The 25,872-nt window shown below is 44.7% G+C and overlaps 2 protein-coding genes across 4 annotated transcripts in view; one reads left to right on the forward strand and one right to left on the reverse strand.

Annotated features, from left to right (window-relative positions):
- The first annotated feature begins 1,604 nt into the window (after nt 1-1,604).
- GPR143 (G protein-coupled receptor 143) lies at nt 1,605-22,491 on the forward strand. Its single transcript, XM_028727723.2, has 9 exons — nt 1,605-2,251; nt 5,961-6,070; nt 8,581-8,675; nt 9,103-9,195; nt 10,528-10,637; nt 11,440-11,548; nt 12,479-12,596; nt 15,445-15,685; nt 20,321-22,491. Exons 1-9 carry the CDS (start codon nt 2,002-2,004, stop codon nt 20,398-20,400), a joined length of 1,206 nt encoding a protein of 401 aa, XP_028583556.1. The 5' UTR covers nt 1,605-2,001; the 3' UTR covers nt 20,401-22,491.
- Nucleotides 22,119-25,872, reverse strand: part of TBL1X (transducin beta like 1 X-linked) — a 134,969-nt gene continuing 131,215 nt past the window's right edge. For all 3 annotated transcript variants that reach the window (XM_077927524.1, XM_028727727.2, XM_077927526.1), the window contains 2 exons: nt 25,579-25,680; nt 22,119-24,673 (listed from right to left, as the gene is read on the reverse strand). In XM_077927524.1, coding sequence (XP_077783650.1) covers nt 24,647-24,673; nt 25,579-25,680 — 129 coding nt within the window. In that variant the 3' untranslated portion in view covers nt 22,119-24,646. The remainder of the gene's footprint in view (nt 24,674-25,578; nt 25,681-25,872) is intronic.

Here is a 25,872-nt window from a genome sequence, read left to right on the forward strand (position 1 = left end):
GATTTATAACAAATCTGTATTGCTGTTATATTTTATAACCATTCATATGGGGGGATTTCTGTCTTCTGTGCAGTTCCAAAATACTTTATTTGGTCTGCAACCAACTGCAGGGTGTATTCTAGAAAGAAACAAAAATGAAGAATCATTCTAAGAATCAGTCCATAAATGTTTTAGTCACTCCAAACACATGAATTTTGAGGGAAATGGTTATAGGGGTTTTTATCTTTAGAGCAGCTGGATTTGAAATGCTGTGGTCAAGGGAGATAAAGTATTTATCTCTATGAAAATCAACAAAGGTAAAGTGTGTGTGATGTTCAACATAAGCAAAGAAATAAGCTATTTTAGGATTGCAGCCTATGTTCCCCAAGGGCATTTGACAATCCTTTGTCATACCTGGGATCAATCTAAAACCTTATAATGAATTATTGACTATGCTCATGCAACAAATACTAGTAACTGTGGTGGGGTAATTACTCTCAAAAATATGGATGATGGCAGTAAGCTAGTGATATGCTATTGTTTATATCAGGAACGGGAACCAGCGGCCTCCAGATGTTGGACTCTGAGCAAAACAGACTGACTTGGGAGATTACCCTTGCTTTGCTATGTTGTTGTCTATGCCAACTAGGGCTGACAGGAGTTATCTGGAGGACCACAGATTGCCCATGACATTTCTACACTCTTCCCTTAGGTAAGTTCCATTGAATACAGCATGGCTTACCTCTGGGTAGATATGCATAGGACTGCACTGTTAATGCAGATCAGTTACCCAAGTTTCAACCACTTGCAATGAACCCTCTTCATGCCTGCTCGTAAGTAAGGCCAATCAAATTAAGTGGGACTTACTCCAAGAACCTGTCACACTCGAGGTTTATCCAATGAAACATACTTGAAACTTTACATAGTTGGATTTTTCACTCTGTGGCCGTAGCATCTATAAACAGGAATCAAAGTGGGTTGGGGTAAGAGGATGTCGCTGGTTTCTTCCCATGCCAGCCACAATCTTGCTAGGGCATTGGCATAGGAACCAGCCACATAGCAACCTAGTTGTGCAGAAGACTTCAAAGATCCTTTAGTGTTTAACCTAACCCCTGCTGATGAAGGAAATCTGCTGTCCCAGCATCCCTGACAGGTGGCTAGCCAGCTTCTGCTTTTAAAATTCTAAGGAAAGAGCAAGGCAGTCTGTTCTACTGGAAGGGTGGCAGACTCGTCTCCCTTAAAGAGATTTTTAATCCAAATACATGGGTCCCAGTTACAGTCGCTACTGCTGGGGGGGGGGGAGGGCTCCAGCCCGTGCAGGGGTACCAATGCAATACAAAGAAGCACGCTCGATGGTGAAAAAGCGATTCCCTCTTTAACCCCCTTAGCTAAATAATTATGTGGGGCCGTGTGTTTGCAATCAGTCCTTCGGGTTTTGCGTGGGTGCAGTTATCCCAGAGTGAGTAATAATCCACCTTGTTTCGGGCGCGATCCTTCTGCCCAGAGCTCCATGGACGGAAGCTGATCGCTTCGAATTCGCAGATTCTGAAGGAGCAGCAACTTCGACGCGCTGCTGTCCGGGCGCGAAGCGAACGCTCTGCGCCCGTGCAGAATCCCCGCCTCGTTTGTAGCCATGCAAGCACCACGTGCCCAATGCAGACACGCATCTTTTGCCTCGAGGGGATTCCCCGCCGTCCTGCCACTTTGGAGTTTCCCTCCTCCTTTCCCCCCTCTCCCCTTCCGTCTGCGGGAAGGCCTACCCGACGCCTCGGAGCGAAAGAGCCCCGCTTCGGATTAAGGCCCGCTCGCGCGGCTGCTCTGATCTCCGCCCCGCCAGGCTGGGCCTGGCCGCTGCAGGGGATTTAGCCTTCGCAGCAGCGCCAGCGATGCCGCCGCCTGACCCAGCCACCCCGTGACTCTCTGCCTTCAGCTCGGCGGGAGAAACATGAAGCAAAAAGCCTCCTGAAGCGGCGAGAGGAGGCTGCTTTGGGTGCTTGGCTGCCGTCGGGCCCGCTGCTCCTCATGGCCTCTCCGAGGCTGGAGACCTTTTGCTGCCCCAACCGGGACGCGGCCTCGCAGCTGCTGCTCGCTTTCCAGCCGCAGGTCTTCTGCGGGGTTTGCCTGGGCAGCGCCTCGGCCGGCCTGGCGCTCAGCGCCCTGCAGCTGCTGCCCAAGAGGGGCCAAGGCGCCAGGAAGGTGCCCAAGGCGGCGGCGTCCTCGTCCTCCACCATCCTGCTCCTCATCTCCGCCTGCGACATGCTGGGCGCTTTAGGTAAGGAGGCCACGCGCTGCTGGCCAGGGTCGCCCCCTGCTTGCTTTGCAAGGAAACCTCTTCGCCGCGTGGTGGGAGTTTTTGTTGGGGGGAGGGAGAGAAAGGGCGACGGACGACTTTTGCATTGGCAGCCTGTCGCTTGGGGCATCAATAGGGTTGCAGACTTGGAGGGATGGTTCAGATTCCGTCTCCATCCCCGTATGGGACAGCTGCATAGTCCTGCATTGGACTAGATGATCATAAGGTTCCTTCCCCAATTACATAACTTCTGTTCCCTTCAAATCCTATTTCATAGAATTGCGGGGTTGGGTCGGGGGTCATCTAGTCCCACCCCCTGCAGTGCAGGGATCTTTTGCACGAAGTGGGGCTCGCGATCCTGAGACAAAAGAGTCTTATGCCAAACAGACTGAGCTAACTTAAATCTCAGGCTTGTGGGTTTGAGTCCCATGTTGAGCAAAAGTTTCCTGCGTTGCAGGGGGTTTGGATTAGATTTCCTGCGTGGTCCCTTCCAACTATAGCTCCCTGTTGAGACTACATTCAGTGGCAAACCCAAATTGACCTCTGCCTCATGTGGTCAGCCTTCTGGCCACTTGCACAAGTGTCCAAGAATGTACCTGGTTGTAGGATTCTTATGATACCCTGTCTACTTTTATTTTTCCAAATGGACAATTGAAAGGCAAGGGACTTTTTTGCCAGTGTAAATTGCAGGTGAAGCATTGGGGGCCAGGGGCATGATACAGATCCAGCCTGCGCAAGTTAGCAAGAGGTTAAATCCCCTCTACCATCTCATGCCAGGATCAAAAACTAAAACCGCCCCTCCATCACTGAGCTACATGACTGACGTTAAATTGTAGTTTAGTGGCCACCAAGTCTGCTTGTACAGATGGAATTTTAAAGCCCTACTCTTGGTTGTCCATCCCTCCACCTCCAAGTAAAAAAATAGTGTTTGTTCTGATATTATACAAGAATATATAACACCAGGGAGAAAATTAATGCAATTGATGTTAACTTATAGGGAAAAAAATAGTGGGGTGTTAACAGTCATTTGTTAATTGCATAGCAATATCTTAATGGAAGAAATAGTGCATGTATTTGAAAAAATACTTTACATATTTTTAGATGTACACTAAGATGGCTTTAAATGTCATAAATGCAGCAAACTAGGACTCAAACCAATGAATTCAAGCAACAAGAAAGGAGATTCCAACTTAACATCAGGAACTTTCTGACAGTAAAAGCTGTTGGACAGTGGAACAGACTCCCACAAGAGGTGGCGGACTCTCCTTCCTTGGAGGTTTCTAAGCAGAGGTTGGGTGGCCATCTGTCATGGATGCTTTAGCGGAGATTCCTCCATTGCAGGGGGTTGGGCTAGATGACCCTTGGAGTTCCTTCCAAGTATACAATTCTGTGATTCTATGAAATAGACATGGTGCTACATTTTCAGCCAAAAAAAAAAAAAAAAAAAAGCTTCCAAAGCAGCTAAGCATGAATGAAAAACAATGAAACTGTATAGGACAGGTTAGCTCAGTAGGAAGTTGTGAAAGGGTATAGCTCCCTGTTGAGATTACATTCAATGGCGAACCCCAGTTGACCTCTGCTTCATGTACTGAGCCTTCTGGGCAGTTGCAATAATGTACCTGATTTGTCCAAAAGGAATGAACTGCACTGACAGAATAGAAAGAGGTTAATGGTTTAGTTCAGACAATAACATCAAATTGTGGCTTGCTTTGCCATTACATCGAAATTGGCAAGCTGTGGCTTGCACTTATCCACAAATCCATTTCAAATAGTAGTTTCCCATTCTGATTTCAGGTTCCATAGTTTTCAAATTCAGTTTTGCACTCTGTGTGAACCCGGTTGCTCTCTTACAGATCGACAGCACTCAGTGCAAAGAAACTTGCATTCAGGATTGATACATTTTCACGTTGGGGATAAGAATGGTTGCGGGCGCCGGGGCATTTTTCTGACATCTCAGAACGCTGAGCGGGGCTGTGGTGGTCTGGGCGACTGCCTACGGGGCTCATGGTTTCCGTCAGAGTGACCAAGATGACTACTTAAAAGAGCTCTACAAGACAGCCAACAAATACCACTTCCTCCACAGCCTGGTCCTTCTGGCTGTGCCCCACTGCTGCTATCCATGATTTCTGGCAGCATCCTGTCCCTGGACATGGGGGTGTTCTCTGGTGCCCTGTATTACCACGCCGTGACAGGGGACCCAGTCCTGACCAAGGCGACCCTTTATGGTGGTTCCCTCCTCATCCTTGGCTGGATCACCATGGCCCCTTGACACCCCCATTCCATCCCCCTGTGCACCCTCTCTACCAACGCTGGGGCAGCCAGCCCTGTCCCTCATCCCCCCTCTTAGGATAGCAAGAAGGGAACCTTAGGAGAGGAGAGATCTGCCAAATGTCAGCGTGGGATCCCCTGAGGTCTTTAGCCCGCCCAGAACATGTCTCTATCCTGCATCTTGGAATTCCCTAAATGCTGAATCCCTTTTTAAAAGTCAGGATCCTTTTTTCAAAAATTGCAACCAGATTTGAGTTTGTGATGGAGGAAGAGCTTAGGCCTCGACATGAAATATCTGATAAGTGCTTTCAATTGGTGCTTTTTAACTTAATAAATGATGAGAGTGGTTTAACTTTTGAAAAAGAAAGAAAGAAAAGAAACTTGCGTACTTATACATTGTCTATATACCATTTTTGCCTTTCCCCTGCCCTACAAATTAAAAATCTCAAAATGATAATTCGAAATGATGGAGCCGAATCCTGCTTGATGACTGGTTATAATTGCTAAGGCTACAATCCTACCAAGGAGCAAATACCATTGAACTTGATGAGACCTACTTCTGAGCAAATGTGCTTACGATTGCTCTGTATATGTACTAGCAAAAATGCAGATGAAGAGACTAATGCCCAGTTCACACAAGCTGTTCCCCATTTTCCTAATCCACCACCACCACCACCTGTAATGTTTGGACTTGTATTTGTAAATACTGTGCATCCTGTATACTGTGTATACTGTAATGCAAAAGTTTGGCTACAGTGTACGTTCTGCTAGAAAATGACACTCTCCTTTCTGCTCCCATCTTCTTTAATGCATAAGTAGCATGATAATAATTCGAGAGCCGGCAGCAAGGCGGATCTAGATAAGAAAGCACAAAGACAAAAAAGCTAGACCACAGCAACTTCAGCACCTCAGGCATACCGTAGTAGGATTTGGTTGAAACAGCTGAGCTTTTAATCCCTGAATTGTCTCAATTCATGAATGAAATCCGTAAGTCTGATCACTGGTCACTCACATGACGGCAGTTTGAAGACTGGGAAGGCAAGCATGTGATTCAATAACTCTGGGAACTTCATGCCCTTACCTTTGACTCCTATGGATGGAGCATGCAGGATCACATAGCATGACAGCGCCCATTGCAACAATCCCTTCACTTATCCTGTGAACTGGTATATTTACTATATCACCATACAAAGTTGTTATTATATCACCATACAAAGAGAATGGAAGTCCTGGTCCCCCCTTATAATAATTATTAAGAAGAAGAGCCCTGCTGGATCAAGCCAATACCTTATCTAGTCCAGCCTCCTGGGCTGAGTGGTCAACGTGATGCCCGGGTTTGGGAAAACATTTGCATAAACAAGGTGAACATAGAACTTGCTAGAGTCATAGCACATTAACATGGATTTTCCCTCCTCCTCCTTAGGTGTCATCTTCAGATCAACTGTCTGGTTAGGGTTCCCAGACTTCGTAGCAAACATATCTGTGGTGAATGGGACGGATGTTTGGCCTGCTGCCTTCTGTGTAGGAAGTGCGGTAGGTAACAGATGTGGCCACGGTCCACGCAAACTGGTTTGTTTATCACATTTGCATTCTGGCTTTCATTTGTGGAGGTCAGGGCAGCATGTGCTGGGCTTATCACAAAATCCTGCAAGGTGAGTTAGGCCAAAAGCAAGCGACTGGCTCAAAATTGGCCAGTGGGCATCATGGCCGAGTGGGAATTCCCACACAGGGATCTCTTATCTAATCCAAGAGTCTGTGGATCTGTGCCATTAACTGTGTTAGGGAAGAGCGCTAGCAAGGCCTCAAGAGCCTAGATGAAGTGTTTTTAATAACAAAGAAGCGACTCTGAACTGGTTCCACGGAAGGCACTCCCAACTGCTGCAAGTACTTTTTAGTCTGCTGGCAAACTGGGATCAGTTGCAGCGAACTTACAAAATGGAAAGCCTCAAAAGTGATACCATAAAATCCTCTCACCTGAAGTTCTTGAGCATTTCTCCATACCTTTTCAAAATGGTTGAGTCACCTGAGGGGGGGAATCAAATACGTGAGGTGGGATGGATTTGTGCTTTGTGGTTGGAAGTTGAGCCTCCTGCACTGCCACCGTGACGCACCCACTGTGGGAAACCTCCTAGAAAGGCTGGCCAAGCTGCCAGTGAAGATACGCTAGTGGAATGACTAAAATGGTGTGGAATTGTGGGAAGAAGGTAGGTGGTGCAGGGAAGGAGCACCCTTAATGCTGTTTGACTTGTGCTGCCATCAAAGGCTCAACTTTACACCAGCTCCAGATGGACCTGGTGCAATAAATTTCCCTCTTCAATGGGAGGGAATTTTTTAAAACTACCCCCTTGCATCTTCTGCCCAACCCACATTGCCAGTTTAGTTCTGATGTGCTCTCAGTATAGGGCATAAAAAGCAGTGAATTGATAAAAGATAAGTCTTCCTTCTTATAATAAATTTTGAGACCCCCCCCAAAAAAATAATGATTTTAATATTGTCGTTGAAAAAGCAATCCATCACTTGCAGTCCTGTGCACATTTACCCAGGAGTAAGCCACCTTGAGCACAGTGAATCTTCTAAACAAACATGCATAGGATTGTGTTGCATAGTTTCTTCAACTAGTTAGCAGTCTTTGCTTTGAGTAACCAGCATTTTCTAAAAAAAAGATGAAATAGATCTTTTTGGAATCAGGGCTGAGCAGGGGGAAACCTTTGAGTTTGCAAGAAGCATGATTTTTAACTGTGGCTTTTCTGCAGGTAAACTCAGCAATTGCCACTGGGGATAATGACTAATTAAGAGAGGAGACAAATAACTGAAAGCTCAATGGAGCCTAAACACCCAGAACTCCAGGAGCTGAAGAGAAAGTAAAGGTGGAATAATAAAGGTTGCTGGACCAATTTAAAGGGGAAAGAATGCAGCAGAATTCCAGCTCTTGCAAGGAAGAATGTTAGAACTTGTAAACACAGACATGAAAGATCACTTATCTGAGGTCTAGTTGTGGGAAAAAATGTGAATTATCTACAGATAAATGCCATGGAATTAGCTTGATTGAAACCTGCACATTCCATGTTTCCATCGGCCTTTCACGAGGAATATATGCAGCAGAGTTTACAATGCGGATAATCCTTTTCTCACAGCTTTTTTCTCCCCTTTTTGGTGCAGCAAGAAATAGCCATTTCTTATCAAAGTGATTCATGTAATAATATTTTACTCCATACAAAATGCTGTACTTTAGATAGGCAGGTTCCTCATGCATATTCCTAGCTGGATGAGAACCAAGTATGGAAGTTGATGCCTGCCTGTTCCAGTTGATGCATTTTTATATCAGGGCCACTCTTGTCTTTAAGCTAAGGCAAAGATGGGGAACCTGTAGCCCTCTGGATGGCATTGGACACCAATACCCATCAACCCTGGACAGCATGGCTAATGGTCTGGGATGATGGGAGGTGTGGTTCTGGAAGATCCGGAGGGCCACGGGTTCCCCATCCCTGATTGGATGGGTTCCCCATCCACCCATTGGATCAATACCTTTCTCTGGGTGACCCACACTTTTGCTGTGAGAGTGAGAGCCCAGTACTCTGAATTTGGCTGTGCAGATAGACAGCAGCCATTTCTGAAGTTGTGGCTAGTTTCTCTAGCTACTGCCATTGCATGCATTTATGTGCTGATTTCATTTCTACCCCACACACATTGGCTTGCTCTCGATGTGACACTGGCAGTATAGCGGGAATGGTGAGAACCAACCTCAGAAAGCCTTGCTTTACCTGCAGCATTTGACAAGCCTTTTCTGTTATCAGATGTCCTTTCCTAGGGGAGGGAGAGTCTGAAGTCAAATTACGTTTTACATGTGTAACATTTGTGGGAGGCAACTGATCAAATCTTACACACAAGAACTGAGCCTACGGCTAATACTGGCACTCGAGGACTTTGACGTCCACATATTTGGATGTAACTTTTCAAGTTTAAGTGTCCCGTTAAGTTGTCTGTTACTCTCTGCAGCTATGAAATACAAGACCCCTCCTCTCTTTTTTTCTTTCCCCCCACAGATGTGGATCCAGCTCTTGTACAGTGCTGGCTTTTGGTGGCTGTTTTGCTATGCTGTAGATTCCTACTTGGTTGTTAGAAGATCGGCAGGGATGAGGTAATAACGTTAAATAAAACCACACTTTAAAAATAGGGCAATATTTTCAGCATTTATGTTTTTGTTCATGCCTCAATATGGATGAAAGCTTGCCTAACACTAGCCTGGGTTTACCTCATGAGTCATGACTACCTCTGAATATTCTTTGCTAGCAACTCCAATGACTTTTGCTCTCCTCAGTTTTCCTGCAGTGTGTTGATTTCTTCATTGAAGTTTCCCAAACGTCAGTTGTTTGTAGTTAATACACACACGCACATAGCATTCCAAGAGCTAAGATGCAAGATTTGAGTCAAACTCCTTACCAAACCTCATAACTAATTTGTTTCCCAAACCGTTGACTTCACCGTTAAAAGGGAGGAACGCATGATGTGTGTGATGCTGAAGCAATTTCTGACGTCTAAACCTTTGGCTTTCCATGTATTTCTAGTACAATTGTGTTGTATCACATGATGACGTGGGGCCTGGCGATCCTGCTGTGCGTGGAGGGAATTGCGATGCTATACTACCCTTCAGTTTCTAGGTACCTTTAAGTTGTTTAGCTTTACTTCTGATTCACACAATGTTTTAATGAATTCAGTTGGACATGGCAGATGGCGTAGGTTTGTCAGGTACAGGCAGTTGCTTAGGCCTAGGCTTATTAAGGAGTCCACCAGCTGAAAGCCAGCTCTGCCACCTCGGCTCTCAGTTGGTGTGAAGTCCACGTGCATCTGGGGAGATGAGCTCGGTAACGTGGACCAAGTTGTAGCTAGAAGGCATGTGGCGCAGACACCTTTCAGAAGCCAAACAGGCCTGGTTCTGGTTATATGGATGGGAGATTTCTTAGGGACTCTGCCTACACTGTCTTTGCAATGCATGTGAAGAATAATTGAATAAAACTTTTGCTTTAATATCGGAGCTGGCTAAATTAAAACCTTGAGGGTCCAAACCAGATGTTCTGAGGTAAATACTGTATTTTTCCATGTATAAGACAAGCTTTTTTGACCCAAAAATGAGGTTCAAAATTTAGGCTTGTTTTAAACACGGGTAGTGCTGAGGGGGGGCGTGCAAATTGTTTTCTGGCGCGAGCCCGAGATTGTAAGCGGCGATTGGCCGCTTGATTGGTTTTTTTTTGGGGGGGGGGTGCCGAAAATTGCTCACCCACCAGAACGCAGCACACAACATCTTGCATCACAGAAACCACCTATCAGCTCCCCGATCACTGGCAGCAGCCACCAATCACGCTCCCGCTTGCTGCGACAAGGGCGGCTGTCTATTGGCTGCCGCAGCGGCAAACAGAAGGGCTAATGGTGGCGATCAGGCAGCTGCGACGCGAGTGGTTGTGTGCTGTGTTCCGGCGGGTGAGCGATTTTTGGGATCCCCCCCCACAACAAACAAGCGGCCAATGCTGAAAATCGCTCACCTGCCAGAACGCAGCGCGAGCCTGAGATTGTAAGCGGCAATTGTAAGTGACACGAGCGGTTGTGCGCTGCGTTCTGGCGGGTGAGCGATTTTCGGCATTTCCCTCAAATAATCCTCCCCCAAAGCTCAATCCCTCCTATTTTCTAAATTTTGAGGCCCCCCAAATACGGGACGTCTTCTAGATGGAAGAATACGGTACAGTGGGGTTTTTTTGTGTGCTGTAATGTAAAAGTGGAAGTAGTAAAAGCTATCATACTGTCTGAACATGGGACAGACATAGATATACATGTGGATGCTCACAGCACAATTATTCCCCTGTGTTTCTGCTAGGCAGGAAGCCCATTGGGAATCCTGAGTGAGGACCGCTCTAATCTTATGAGGGAGCTCTAATCTTGGAGGAAGCGAATGAGGAATAAAATCTGTTCATTGCCCATTTTTCTTCTCACCCCTTCAGTTGCGAAAATGGTCTGGAGCATGCGATTCCACATTACGTCACGACCTACGTTCCATTGGTGCTTGTTCTGGTGGCGAACCCAGTCCTTTTCAGCAGGACAGTCACCGCTGGTAAGATTCCAAATGGCAATCGGAATTTGCGCGTGTGAATGAAAAACAAATATTAGGAACGTGTCTCCATAGATCATGGTTCCTTTTTTAATCAGGGGATGCAGGTAATCAGAAGGAGAGAACAGAGAACTTCTATGAATCAAAAGGTGGCTTCCTGAATAGATTACACTTACCTCCGTACCCAGAAACTTTCAGAAAACTTTGGGAGGGATTCATCATCATGCTAAGATGATCATTCTGCCAGGACAAACATTTTGGAAGGCCAGATGGAGTGACCCCCCTCCCGCTATGTGTTCTTCCAAAGGATCTCCCAACCCCCCAAAATGAGCCAATTTCAGGGGGTATGCAGAGGAGGAGAAGTAGAAGTCCGTGCCAAGGGCTTCAGCTCACAGGACTCAATAGTTAAATTCTGCCCATTATTTTATCTTCCCTAGAGGGAACCTGGTACTCTCCAGATGTTGTTGGACTGCAACTTTCATCATCTCTGACCATTGGCCATGCTGGCTTCTGCTGGTGGGTTTTGGTTCCGACAACATCGGGGGGGGGCATGGTTTTTTTTTAAAAACAGACCTACCATATACTTCTGCCTGGCTATTACTGTTGCTGCAACAGATTACATTGGTGACATTAAAGTTTGCGCCCAACTATCCTGTGTAAGCCCTTTTGAAACCAGTAGCATTTTAATGGGGCTTGGACAAGAGAAACAAGCTAGTGGGATGTGCCGTTGATCTTCACTGCTGACCTTAAAACCGCTGGGCTTTATCTCACAGCATGTCCAATGCCTTTTATTTCTCCTTTCCAGTTGCATCCTTACTGAAGGGACGACAAGGGATCTATACAGAGAATGAAAGGCGCCTGGGGACAGAGATCAAAGTTCGCTTTTTCAAAATCATGCTGGTGGTCGTTATTTGGTAAGACACATTTCCGCCCTCCCGCTTAATGGAACAGTTTCTTTTAACGATATTGTGCGGGCAAATGCAGAGGCTGATGTTGCATCAGCTCTACATTTTAAAAAGTCAAGTTTCGTCTATCTGAAATTTTGACCCAGGTAGGGGCTTATGTGTGTATGCACGTGCTCCCTCCCTTTATACAGGGGTGGGGAACCTCAGGCTCAGGGGGCAAATGTATCCCTCCAGACCTCTGTGTTCTGAACCTTTGAATTCTTCCCAAGCTAACCCCCCCTCCACTGCCTCTGCTTCACACCCTGAGTGCTTCTGCCTTGATGGCATGTCTCATTGAACTCTGAAAATGCCTCTTTCCTTGCCTGGATGCAGGACAGAAATTGTGCGAAGGGGTGAAATTTAGAAACTAATCAAATGTACAAAGTTACATTTCTGTTCGTTGTTGTGCCCACTTGTTGGCATGTGTGCCCCCCCCAAAGGTTGCCGAGAAGAGAATGTGACCCTCAAGATGAAGGTTTTCCATCCCTGCCCTTTATGTGTTGCTGCTGCTAACTGCTACTTATAATTTTCCTCTTTATGGTGCCTACAGCAATGAGGGTTCTCTCCCCTGCTCCTCCCTCTACACCACAGCCCAGTATACTATGGTATGAATCCAAATGACCAAAATTAAATTCCGCAACTGACAAGCCTACAGGAGAGTGGCATGTTAAAATTTCATTTTCAATTGGTTTCTCTGCCTCAGGCTGCACAAAGGGATTCCAAGGCAGGGAGATTTTGTACATGCATTCATCTTCTTTTATACTACCGGCTTTGAAAATTAGCATTCAAAGTGAACTCTCCAAGCTCTTTCTGCAAATGAGTACAGCTATGCTTTGAAAACAAAGGACATGCATCAAGTGATCTATATCTCTGCCTTTTTCTCTTGGTGCCTGTTATCAGCTGGTCATCGAATATCATCAATGAGGGCCTCCTGTTCTACCTGGAAATGCAGCCAGATATTAACGGAAGCCCCTTGAAACACGTCCGGAACGCTGCACTGATCACGTGGATCATAATGGTAAGGGCTTAGCAATGTTTTTTAGGGCTTCCTAAACGAGTGTCAAGGGACGCGGGTGGCGCTGTGGGTTAAAGCCTCAGCGCCTAGGACTTGCCGATCGAAAGGTCGGCGGTTCGAATCCCCGCGGCGGGGTGTGCTCCTGTTGCTCGGTCCCAGCGCCTGCCAACCTAGCAGTTCGAAAGCACCTCCGGGTGCAAGTAGATAAATAGGGACCGCTTACTAGCGGGAAGGTAAACGGCGTTTCCGTGTGCTGCGCTGGCTCGCCAGATGCCGCTTGTCATGCTGGCCACGTGACCCGGAAGTGTCTGCGGACAGCGCTGGCCCCCGGCCTCTTGAATGAGATGGGCGCACAACCCTAGAGTCTGGCAAGACTGGCCCGTACGGGCAGGGGTACCTTTACCTTTACCTTTAAACGAGTGTCATTGGCAAGGTGGCCATCCAACAGGAAAGGAGTCCCCAGAGACCTGCAGGGTGGGGGGCAGGGACAGAATTATCCTGCTGAGGACAGTGCAGGAAGTGATGAATTTGGAAGTTCACTGGATAGACAGAAGTGCCAACCACTTTATTTTTCCTTTCTTTTGGCTGCAGGTGTCTACAATACAGGTAGTAATTAACTGTCAGGAGAACGTTTTAAATTGCTTGTGTACTTTTTTTTATCCATACAGGCTTGTTGATAATGATCAATACCAGGTTACTGAGTCATGGCAGAGTTGGTTTCTAATCAGCCCTGTCACTTTCTCCTGAAGTCTCAGCATCTCTCTCTCCTCACCTGGAGCAATCCTTGTCCTTCTCTTGCCCAGTGTTACTTTTCATCATTGGCTTCCTGTTCCTCCTTCCACTGTCTCTCCCTTCCCTCAACATAGCAGAGCTTCCATTACTTTCTTTGCCCTTTAGAGCCCTTTATGTCATTCATTTCCTTGTACGGCTGTGAAATTACACTCTTTTGTCTGCCTTCTCCCCCTTTTTTAATTTTTCTGCCCAGTATCTCGTGTTTAACTTCCTTCTTTCTTCCTCTCTCTTCCCCACAACACAGCTGTGTGACTTTGCTGGAAATCTCATGACCACTCTAGCCTGCTGCCCTATTTTTGTCCTAGGGAGTGTTGTGTGTCTCTTTGCCCACATGTGTAGTAGTAATAATAATACTAATAATAAGCAAACATATGCAGACTCCAGGGTTTCAGGCAGAGGGGAATGTTGGAGATACAAGATTGAACCTGGGTCTTTCTGCGTGGAAAGCAGATGATCTAGCACTGAGCTACAGTGTCGTCCCATAATAATAATTCTTATGTCTGAAACCAGCCCTACTGAGTTCACTGAGCTTTACTTCCAGGCAAGTGTGTATATGTAGCTTCACAGCCGGGGTTGCTTTTTTTTTTTAGTTTTGCCTTCCTGCTAATCAGTAACTAATACTTCCTCACACCAACAAATGTATAGAATGCTAGATGACTGGCTAAAGGGAGCAACCTTGAATGCTCGTTCAAAACAATTCTTAATGCAGTCGTATCTTGGTTTTCAAATGCCTTGGGACTCGAGCGTTTTGGCTCCCGAAAACTGGAAGTGATTTTGGTTTTCTGGTTCTGGTTTTCGAACGCTCTTTGGAACCTGAACGTCCAACCCGGCTGGAGCTTCCTGCAGCCAATCAGAAGCTGCTCCTTGGTTTCCGAACGTTTTGGAGGTCGAATGGACTTCTGGAACGGATTCCGTTCGACTTCCGAGGTACCACTGTACATACCTTTTGTTTCCAACATGCAATAACGCCAAGTTCAGCGAAGGAGCATTTTTGCATGTCCCGACTCGCTCTCAGGTACGCTGGTGAGACACGCAGGCTCCTCCCAGTCGCAGTGTCTTCACTGGAACTTCTGCTGTGGGAGAGTCTCCTTCATCTCCACTCCTCATCCTAGCCCATCTCCATTTGAAAATGCTTCTATTATCAGGTACCTATATGCAGAGCAGAGTCGCCACTACAGATGTCTGTTCCCCTCAGCACATGGATGGTTCAGTCAGTGTAGCTCCCCCATCTCCCCCACGTGCAAGAGGGAAATGTCCAAACAGTGCTGGGAGAGTCTTTAGGTATTATTCTTGTTCCATCTTCTTCGTTTAGGCAGGAGCCGAAAGAGAAGCCCCCCTTCCTAAAGCAAAGGCTGAAGGTGGCTGTGCTGCACACCTGGGGATTGCTCAGAGAAATTATACTTTTATTTCCATAGTAAGTGAAGGGGACAAGAGTTATCATTAATATTCCCAGGAGTTTTGCCAAACTCCTCTCTCAAACTTAATCCGTTCCGGAAGTCTGTTCCAAAACCAAAGCATTCCAAAAGCATTCCAAAAGCATGGATTAATCCATTCCAGACTTTTAAAAACAACCCCTAAAACATTCAATTTAACATGAATTTTACTATCTAATGAGACCATCGATCCATAAAATGAAAGCAATAATCAATGTACTGCAGTCACACAATCAGTAGCTGAACTGGGTTCCACACAGTCACAAAAACAAAACAAAAAAGCTGGAAAAACTAAAATGCAAAATAAATAGCAAAAACAGACAGACCTCAGAATAACACTCAAAATGGAAGTGTGGCGTCAGAAGTGTAACACTCAAAACGGAGCACGTTTGGCTTCTGAAAGATTTTCAGAAACCGTAACACTTCCAGGTTTGCAGTGCTCCAAGTTGTTCAAGTACCAAGGCGTTTGAGAACCAAGGTACCAACCACTGTATGCTTCCTTGGGAGGTTCTCATACTGAAATGTGATGTGTAAATAATTAAAACTGAATGAATTCTTTTAAAAGGACCATGGTTCTTCATTACCCATGGCCATGTTGATTCTCGCCCTGCTTTTTGGTCCTTTAGGGAGTACTGAATCCAATGCAAGGCTTCCTTTTTACACTGGCTTTCTACGGATGGACGGGCTGGAAGTTGGACCTGCGCTGGAGAAAAAGCGAAATACCCTGGGAATCGATGTCCACGTCAACAGCTGCTGAAAATGCTTACGGCTTGCCAAGTGGAAACTCTGTGAATTTCCCCGACTCAAAGAACACGACAGCGGAGCCAAACCATCAGGCGGATGAAACCTTAAGCATGCTGTCTGAAGGTAACCTTGGCAGTGATGAGAGGCCACCTAGGAACTCTCCTGTCTACCAGGGCTGGTAACTTGTACCACCTCAGGGCTGCTTCACCCTTGCACTCCTCTTGTTGGAGGCCATGCATGTTGCATAGATCATATTTCAACACTGTTGATTCACCTATTCAGCTGCCAGCCAACACAAAGTGGAATTAAGAGGTGTACATGAATGTGTGATCTGGAGAATGTGCGATTGCGAATGAGAGTTCATCCTTCCCCTTGCTCACCAGAACCTCACTTTTTTTCTTGTACTATCTTTCCACTCATCAAGACTCCCTTGCTAGAGAGAGAAGCAATGTGGGAGTTAAAAAAAAGAGAGAGAAGTCAACTTTTTGACAAACAGCGCACAAGAATACCACTGTCAGAAGGTTCCTATGATGTTCAGAACTTATTAGCTTTGTAGTTTCTTTTGGCATACTTTGTTTTCTTGTCTCCTATAACTTGTATATCTTATGGTACATGATTTTGTTTAATAAATATATTACGGAATCCTGTAACCCTAGTGGCTTTCCTGGTTAGCTGAGATTGTAACGTTGCTGTGTTTTATTAGAAATGCCTCCAGCATTGTAGTCTGAGCCTCAGTTTTGGCCTTTCCCTTGTAGCATGCAGAAGAGTTTGCTTTCTTGAGCCAACTTTGGCATTTATTCTTTGCCCAACAAGGGAAAACGTTTTTATATTACTGCACTCAACCCTGTTCTGTGCTTCTTGACATGCTTTTGCACCATTGTGAAGATGTCTGTTGACATAGTTGGCTTGCACAAAGCATAGCACCTTCTCAGGGAAGAGAGCTACAGCAGCATAAAAAGGAACACCCAATATTCAGATTCAAAATATTACGTCAGAAACACATGCAATTTACTCTTCTAGTCGGATTTGTATTGGGGATCTTCCAGTCAACATTTAGCTACGTATTCTGCACAATTTGAATCCTATCTTTCCTTTTGCTGTTCTGCTGTCAACTCTGTTTAAGCAGAACTAAAGAAACCCAAAACACTCTGCGATGGCTGCAGTGGGGGTCAGTGCTGCTTTAAGGCAAGACTTGCAGGCCTGATTTGCCATGGGGCTGGTTCAAACTTCCCCCTGAGGTTGGACTCCTTGAGACCTCGCTATTGTAAGTCTGTCTTCCCAAGTGCCTGTCTCAGCCTTTCTCCCTTAAAAGGGGGTGGTAGATGCATAAATGGCTATAAACACAGCTGTTGCACTACCTGAACCCTGTTTGTATGGCACAGGACACCTTGCCTGTGGTAGATCTCATAGTTCAAACCCATCTAGAATCCCTCCCAATCACTTGTTTCAAGGTACAATACTAGCAGGGCTAGAAAAGACATCCTGCTTCGAGGTTTTTTGCACACAAGAGTATAGACCAGACTTTCCCAATGTGGTGTGTCTTCCGCATACTTTGAGCTATGACTCCCATGGGCCTCAGCCAGTGGTTCGGGATGATGGAAGGAACAGTCCCAAACATCAGGAGGACATCAGGAGGGGCAAGGTGAGAGCCGATCATTCTGTAGATACAGTGTGAGAGTTGTAGCTGTACAGCTACCTAGTCTCTCCTTAGCGGCCTTTTGCTGCTGATGTAGCATTGGTTCTGGAAGGTGGTTAACATTTAGAAAATAAAACATCCAAACACTTAAGATGCCATTTCATCATCCTTTTTAATGAAGGAAAAGAACAACCACCCACTTGTGTTTTTTAAATGTGTTGTTCCATTCCCTCACTCTATCACATGAACGTTAGAACATAATCATGCCTTTCTGTTTACAGAGGCAAAGGCCTGGCCTTGTGGGTCAAGATTTCTTAAACAGAAACTGCCAGGCACACGAGAGATCCAGCATCCAACTGAGCAATGCAAACCCTTAACATTTAACTAAGCAAACAAGCCCAATGAACCCCACTGTGAAATGTGCCAAAGGTGGCTGGTCTTTGTGATGTCAGCTAGTTGTGCACAGGATTGGGGATGGGGACAAGATGAGCACAAGGCTTACGACGCCCCTACTTGTTTTTCTAATCTTATTTCTGACTGGCCATGCCAGATGCAGTATGCTTCTGAATGCCAGTTGTTGCAAACTGCGTAAGGGAAGACTGCTCTTGTGCTTGGGTGCTGCTGGTAAGTTTTGCACAAGCTTCTAGGTGGCCACTGGATGCTGGACTAGATGGGCCATTGACCCAATACCTTCTAACCTGGGCTATGTTATACGTGAGCTATATTAATGTGGCTTGAAATAAACTCTGGCAACAGAAATGGTTTGGAAATTCTTGTACTATCATAGGGGGAGAACATTTAAACAATGTCCGTTCCAATAGAGGCCTATGCATGTCTACTCAGAAGTAGGTTTAAAGAAGCAGTTTGGGGGATGCCAGTCATGGGCACTACTACTGTGTGTTTTAAAGCAAAGCCACCTCACCACTTTACAGGAATCCACAGCAGATGTTTTCGCTTGGGTTCAACTCATGTTTAACTGGATCCTCAGATACATCTTGCACATGGCCACTACCCAGATCTAGATAGAAGAAGGGTTCTGCAAGAGAGGTGGGGAATGAGCCGGAAATTCAGTGGACAGAAGGAGACACAGTTTTGATGAGGCAAGAGCCTCCATGGTAATTGTCAGCCACAAGCAATTTTTGTTACACAAAGCTATTCCTTCTTGGAAGAGGGCTTGAAGGCCTGAGCTCACACAGTCCATGGCCACTATGTTCCAGCATCAAATTATGAATGCTTAAAAATAAAATAAAATTCACGTCCCATGATTCCTGGCATTCAAGATTTTTTCTGGTCAGGGCAAACTAGGAATTAATTATACTATTCTAATAAAAACATGGCAGGTAAACGAACAGTAGGCCTTGGAAAAAGCAAGCAGAAGGCCTTCATTACCTCCGACAGGACTACAAATGACTCCTGTCTGAAACATTGGAAATCTATCCTAAGTCTACTGAACTGGATGGGAGCAATGACTCAATATAATTATATTATCAGTGCTATTTTTCTAGAAAAAGAGGTGCTGGAACTTCTCTTACAATGGCAATGGCACCCACCCGGGAGAACCAGGCTGAACTTCATTAGACCCCACCTTTTCCCCTGACAGGGACTCAAGGCAGCTTACAGATAAAATAAGAACAGCTAAAAATGAGGGAATCATTTAAAAAACACCTAAATATCAATAGAATTGTGTGTGTGTGTGTGTGTGTGTGTGTGTGTGTATACACATTATTCAAAACATACAGATAATTACAGTAAGAACTCCATGGCACTAGCCCTCTCATTAAAAGCAGTTCTCAAAAGCTTGTTGGAATAAGGTGGTCTTCACCTGCCAACAAAAGGACAAGGAGGGAGCCAGCCTAACATCTCTAGGGAGTTCCACAGTCCGGGAGCAGCCACCAGAAAGGCCCTCACCCTCACCTACCAAGCATGCAGCTGCCTGTGTTCCTAAGGCACACACAGTTCAGATACATACCCCAGTTCAAATTTCTTTGATACTTAAAGAGACAGCTAGAGTACTATAATTCAGTACAGGCCCCTCTCTAGTCGCAAGAACAAAGACTTGATATGTCAGCATCTGCTATTAATAACAAGCAACAGAACATACTTGGTCTTCTCTCTGGCTCAGAAGAAAGGCCTTTGTTAAAAGAAAGCAGATCCACCCCCCCCCCTTGGTCCATTAGTGCCTGGATTGAGACGTGCTGAAGCGTGGGTTAGAAAAGTAATAAACCAAATACTGTGCTAGAAGTGAAGAGAGAGAAAACAGACACACACTCCTATGGGGCATGGGCGACAAGCCTCACAACAGGCTCACATGCAGTTTGTTGCTAGTCTCTGGCTTGTTCGCATCAGTTTTGATTGGACTTCAAGTAGATATTGGGGAGATATTTTTAGAGGCCTTTAGTCAGAATGTTACACACCCCATACATTTTTAAAAATTGTGCAAAACTCTGCTCACCTTTGCCCTAAGCTTGCTGTCGCACTCAGTCTCATAAAAAAATATATTCTACTAAACATTTCATAGGGGCTATAGATTCAGAACTGTTGATGGCAATGAGCAGCAAATACGTTCAGCCATCAACTCTCAGTGTGACCAGGGAAAACATCAAACACTTCTATGCAGCAGCTGCTTTGGCATTAAAAGAAAAAAAAATGAATGGAAGCCTTTCAGGCATAAGAGCTCAACTAAATTCTGTATTTTCTGTGGAAATGTCACAAGCTTTATTCCCGGTCATGAGGTCTTTCCTAGTTTTAACATCTTTGCTCAAGCCACCAACAATTCTTTCTCCAGACTTCCTGACTCCTACACCTGATAAGCTACCCAACGTCTCCCTAATGCCTCATGGAACAACAAAATCATCTTGAAAATGCTGTTTCTATAATACAATACATAGCAGACCACACTAAAGCAAGAGTCACTGTGCCTCCATAGACTTCCAGACAAAATACTCTGTGGTTTGACACACTTGTACAGCAAAATTCCTGCTCTGTAGGGCTAAATGCAAGTTTTGTGCTGTAAGTTTCCTTCATATATTTTTTTAGTCAGCAAGAGACAGACCAGTTTCTTCAGCCATCCCTCTCCCTCTCTGAATGTAATGAGAGATCTCTCTCTCTTTTTGTCTCGCTAGGTTCTGATGCTAGCACAATTGAAATCCATATCTCAAGTGGAGCCCATGAATTAGATGGTAATGATGCTGATGTTGAATAATTGGAAACGGTTTGTGGAGAGGAGCTGGAGGACACCCTGACACCCACTCCCCCCAAAAAGTCTAGCATGGAGTGACAAGCAAGTCTTCCTCCTTTGAAATTCAGATTTGCCACCACTCTTCGGCCAGCATCTCCCCCACAAGCCTGATCACACTTCCCTTGACTGACTTTTGACAGCTTTCTAGTCCTCAGTCTGCTGAAGCACATAACTAATTCTGAACATGAGCCTGAACCATGTTCAGATTCAGTAGCAAGTGTTAAAACATCCCAATCCACAAAATCACCACCATGCTTTATTTTTGCCTCTAAACGTTGCTGGGATGTGTAAAAGGTCCCAAATGTCATGATATATACACACACAACATGAATACTGAAAAAGTACCATAAAGCTTTCTTATTTTTACTAATTTTCCTTTGCTTACCTTGGTTAATTCTAACGAGACACCCACAGAGACCCTACAGACCAAATGACACTGTTTAGTAGACCTTTCAAATGTGTTCCTTGCTATTCCTTTCCATCCTTGTGACACACTATAAACTGTTGATTCCTCTTCCAATGGGTAAATCACCTTAATGTGGGGAAAAGGTTTTTGCTGTTTCCTGACAACTGCACTGGCCAGACTCTGACATTGAAGTAGTGCCACCCAAGTGGCACAGTTCAAAGGTGAGGGGGTCAAAGGGCAGCCCTGTCTACACACTCCTGTTGTGTTTACACACTTAATTGATTTTTTCAGTTAATTTTTTTAGTTAGAGGAAAATATTTATTTTTATTTGGAGATTATACCTTGCTTATAATGACAGCAAAATCAAGCAATGAGCTGCAGGTTTACAACCACTGCTCAAACACCATAGCGACAGCTTTCTCATATTCTGACATAGGGTACTATCCAACTAAGTGATGCTCAGAGTAGACCTTCTGAAATAAATGGAACCAAGTTAGTCATGGCCATTAAATTCAATATGTCTAGTCCCAAGTAAAAGTAAAGGGACCCCTGACCATTAAGTCCAGTCGTGGCCGACTCTGGGGTTGTGGCGCTCATCTCACTTTCTTGGCTAAGGGAGCCGGCATACACCTTCCAGGTCATGTGGCCAGCATGACTAAGCCACTTCTGGCAAACCAGAGCAGCGCATGGAAACACTGTTTACCTTCCCACCAGAGCGGGAATCTACTTGCACTCTGATGTGCTTTCGAACTGCTAGGTTGGCAGGAGCAGGGACTGAGCAACGGGAGCTCACCCCATTGCGGGAATTCGAACCACGACCTTCTGATCGGCAAGTCCTAGGCTCTGTGGTTTAACCCACAGTGCCACCCGCATCCCAAGTAGGACTAGATATATAACCCATCATCTCAAGCACAGCTCATCACTGAAAAGTTCACCTTTTGCATTATTAACTCACCAAATGGTGAATTTCTGCATGTGAATCATTCCAAATGGTACCTTCAGAATTATCAAATCTTGGCTGGTAAATATTATTTGCTCTGTCCCTTTAAAAATGACAAGCTAAGCAGGTCCTGTCAACCTTTTTGGAGCCTGAACAGCAGCTGTGGGTTATCTCTGGTCCACCAAATGTTCCTCAACTACAATCCCCAACAGCGCCCAAAAGCATGGCCAATGGCCCTGGAAAGTCGAAGGAAGGAAGGGAAGAAGCCACAGTGCACCTAAGGAAATAGGCAAATGTTAATGGCACAGGAAGAATGAGAAACAACTCACACAGAGATTTCTAATATCAAAATATAGCAATTTATTCAAGACACTGAATATGATCTGTTGATTCTCTCCTTGAAACAAAACAAACTACAACACACAAGGTGATTTGCTGAAAGAGAGTGCGGGTTTGTGTGTATGTGTGTGTGTTTATAGGAGGGGAGTGGGTGTACAGACAAAACGGGGTGAGGGGAGATGTTGATTCAACAGAACCCGGGGAAATGCTGAAATGAGAACCAAGCCCGGCTTCAAGTCTGACACAGACAATAAAACTTCAGAAGCCAGAATTCAGACTTAATCAGTGAGTGGCTGAAGTAACAATTCTGCAATTGACAAAGAACCGCATTTTTTTAGAAGGCAAAAAAGAAAACAAGAGAATGAAACAAGGACAAAGTAGAACACCCCCCACAAAAAAACACAACCCTTACATTTGACAAAGTGCACTTCACTTGGCTCTAAAGTTAGTTTTTAAAATAAAAAATAAAAATGCAATCTCATATATGTCTTGGGGGACTAATATGCATTGAACCCTAGAAATATACTGGGCTTTTTGATGCCCCATATAAGGAACCCAGTGTATACCAAGTTAAAGATGCAGTATCCCTCTCTGCCTGGGAGCTTGCTGGTCAATTCAGGGTGCTAAGTGTCTCCAGAGGCAATTTCTCTGATATGTCAGAAATGTTTGTGGAGAAAGGATTAGCCCTTTCAAAATTCCAAAAGCTATTTGTTGGCTTAAACCAGTCTAATCTTATTACCTCTTACAGTGCAATCCTATGCATGTCTACATTGCTCAGATACAAGTCCCACTGGGTTAAATGGGACTTACTGCTAGTTAAATAGGGGTCGGTTTGCAGCTATTTAATACCTTGGGCAGTTGAGCAGCAGTTTAAAAAAGTGAACCCACTGCAGATCTCCCCAACTTAGCAGTATTTGTAAACAGAAATAGTCAGCAAATAACAAAGATTTCTCTACACTCTGTGAAACACTAGACTTATTACTCAGAATAAAAATAAAAACAATTACCCATTTTGAATAAAATGGCAGAATTGGGCATTATTCAATGTGGAAATATTTTCTGCAAGAAATGTGGGATTTTAAAAAAAATGTTGAGAGTTATCTGAATATATGACTCAGAAAAGAAGTATCTATTTTTAAAACTCTAACTTTCTGAAATAATGTGGCATAATTGACATCAATAAGACTTGTCAATTAAATTAAAAACATGCAAGATATTTCCCCCCCTCTTTAATAAGATTATATTTTACAAGAGAAGCAATGCCTGGTTTCTTTTTTGTTTCTTTGTTTTAGCAAATCGCCTTTCATGAGGAGGAAATAAAAGGGATACTGCATCTTTAAATCTGTATCAGATTCCATTCAAATTGGGGTGGTTTTTTTGTTCTGAATAAGTAACACAATCCAGTCTACATCTGGTAGAGATTTTAAGCTTCTAAAATTGTGTTTTAACATAAAAAATACTTCTCTTTTTTTCCAAAAATACACTGGGTTCTTTCTTTTCCTAAAAAGTCATCTTTCTCCTGTAAAAAGCGTTCCCGGCATTGCATTCTTACATAAAGCACTTATTACACAATTTGTTGAAAGTGCCCTTGAGACCCTAAGATCTGAAGCGTGGAAGTATTAAGAGAAAGAAGAAGCTGGGAGAGACGAGACAAGAGCGGAAGGGGCAGGTGGGGGGGGAGCAGAAAGAAGGGGAGAGAGAAGAAGTCTGTTAAAACTTTTCATTTTGCCCACCTGGCTGCATTTTCTGCGGGCACCAACGGAAAAAAGCAAAACAAAACAGACGAACAAAAACATGGGCACAATAAAGAAAGAAAAGAAATTCAGTTCAAACCTACTATGCCTGTGATCCTCAAAGGCTATCATATTCCAGCTGGAAGGGGGGTGGGGAGGGGGAAACCCATTGAACAAATAAAAGTAGTCTAGAAAATAGAAAGTGTTGTGATTACAAAGTCGTGTGTGTCATCAGTACAAACTGGTCTTTGAATGTCCTTTGGGAGAGCAACGGTAGTGTCCAGATTGGAAGGGGAAAAAATACAAGACCACATGGAGGAGGATTCTTTTTCTCTCTCTCTCTCCCCATTTTGGTTTATCAAAGCATTTTGCTTTATAGGTTTTCTTTTTTTTAATTATTATTATTATTATCATTTTTGGCACAGCTTTTCCTCTTCTTTTCTGCAGCCATCAGAGCGAGTTCTCAGAGACCCAAACCAAACACTACGGGGTCTTAGCTGGTGGTGGCCTCTTGCTTCCAAAGGCTGAAGGTTCCAGGTGGAAACCATCCCCAACCCCTCCCCCTACGTGATTGTGTCTTAACTCCACGGTGAAAGTTATGGACAAAACATTTTGCAGGCTTCTGCCGCCTGGGAGAGTTGCCTTTGTTGTACACTCTGGGGTCCCCCCCGCCCAGTTTCTGTTTGTTTCCCCCTGTTCTTGCAGTTCTAGAGATGTTAAAAAATAGTTTTGAAGAGTGCTTCTACCCACACATTCAATGCTGGTCCATTTGCAAATTTTCTTCTAAAACATTTACTTTCGCAGGTCTAGAACACAAACCTAGGAGGCAGAGAGAGGTGGAAAACGATCAAAAAACATTGTTCGGATATCTTAATATTGTTCACTCGTAATTGCACGGTAGTAATTGTATTTACAATGATCTGGGCGATCCAGCAGGGAATATTGAACAAGGGAAAGGTATCACAATCGGAAAGGTTCAGTTTGCACAGTCACCCAGTTACAGGTCCTCTCTGCATGCTGGAGAAGAAAATGTATACTCCTAATTGTAGGAGTGGTGTAGTGGTTAAGAGCGGTAGTCTCGTAATCTGGGGAACCGGGTTCGATTCCCCGCTCCTCCACATGCAGCTGCTGGGTGACCTTGGGCCAGTCACACTTCTCTGGAGTCTCTCAGCCCCACTCACCTCACAGAGTGTTTGTTGTGGGGGAGGAAGGGAAAGGAGATTGTTGGCCGCTTTGAGACTCCTGAACAGGAGTGAAAGGCGGGATATCAAATCCAAGCTCTTCTTCTTCTTCTAAAACACACACTCATGAGAAGGACCCTCAGCATGTGAAATAATGTAATAATCTTGGGAGTCCATTTGGTCCTTGGAGAACGCATACAACAGAGTAGCAGCATTCTTACATATCACTGCTTCTGCCATCTGTTATAAAACACCATCGAGAGCTTAAGCTAAGACATTAAAGGGTACTTCATGGATCTGTTAAGTCTCCCAGCTACAAAAAGCTCTGCAGGATGTTTCAAAAGGATGAAATCAGACCAAATGGTGTTCCTTGCTCAGAGGACATATGGAGATGTGAGTGCACTTAAATGCCTCTGGATACTGCTCACTAACTCACAGATTTCTCATCTTATCATGGGGGGGAGGACAGTTTTAACAATGTGGGAACTATGCTCATTTATGGGATAGGAACAATAACTGAAAATGAAGTCTGAAAAGACTCACCGATCCATCTGATGCACTAGCCCCCACTTTGTCTCCTTTAGCATTCCAGCAGACTTCAAATATTCCCCCAGTGCCTCTGTAGCTATGTACTAGAGTTCCGTTCTACAAAAAAAAAATAAACAAATCACCACCACCACCATCATCATTATTCAGGCAGCAAATATTTCTTGCTCTGCATTGTGTGTGTGTGTTTCCCCAAGGTTTCTAAGAAATACATGCAAATTATGCTTGGATCGAGGGCTCGAAACTTCAGGCCCAAATGCAGCCCTATCTGGCCCTTGAGACTGACTCTCA

The sequence above is a fragment of the Podarcis muralis genome, chromosome 4, assembly GCF_964188315.1.
Source record: "Podarcis muralis chromosome 4, rPodMur119.hap1.1, whole genome shotgun sequence".
NCBI lineage: Eukaryota > Metazoa > Chordata > Lepidosauria > Squamata > Lacertidae > Podarcis > Podarcis muralis.

Excerpts from the sequence above, each read along its gene's own strand:
- GPR143 (XM_028727723.2), top strand. The coding sequence starts at position 2,002 with ATGGCCTCTCCGAGGCTGGAGACCTTTTGCTGCCCCAACCGGGACGCG. Across the intron at positions 2,252-5,960 it reads CGACATGCTGGGCGCTTTAG|GTGTCATCTTCAGATCAACT; the intron begins GTAAGGAGGCCA and ends CCTCCTCCTTAG. Across the intron at positions 8,676-9,102 it reads AGAAGATCGGCAGGGATGAG|TACAATTGTGTTGTATCACA; the intron begins GTAATAACGTTA and ends ATGTATTTCTAG.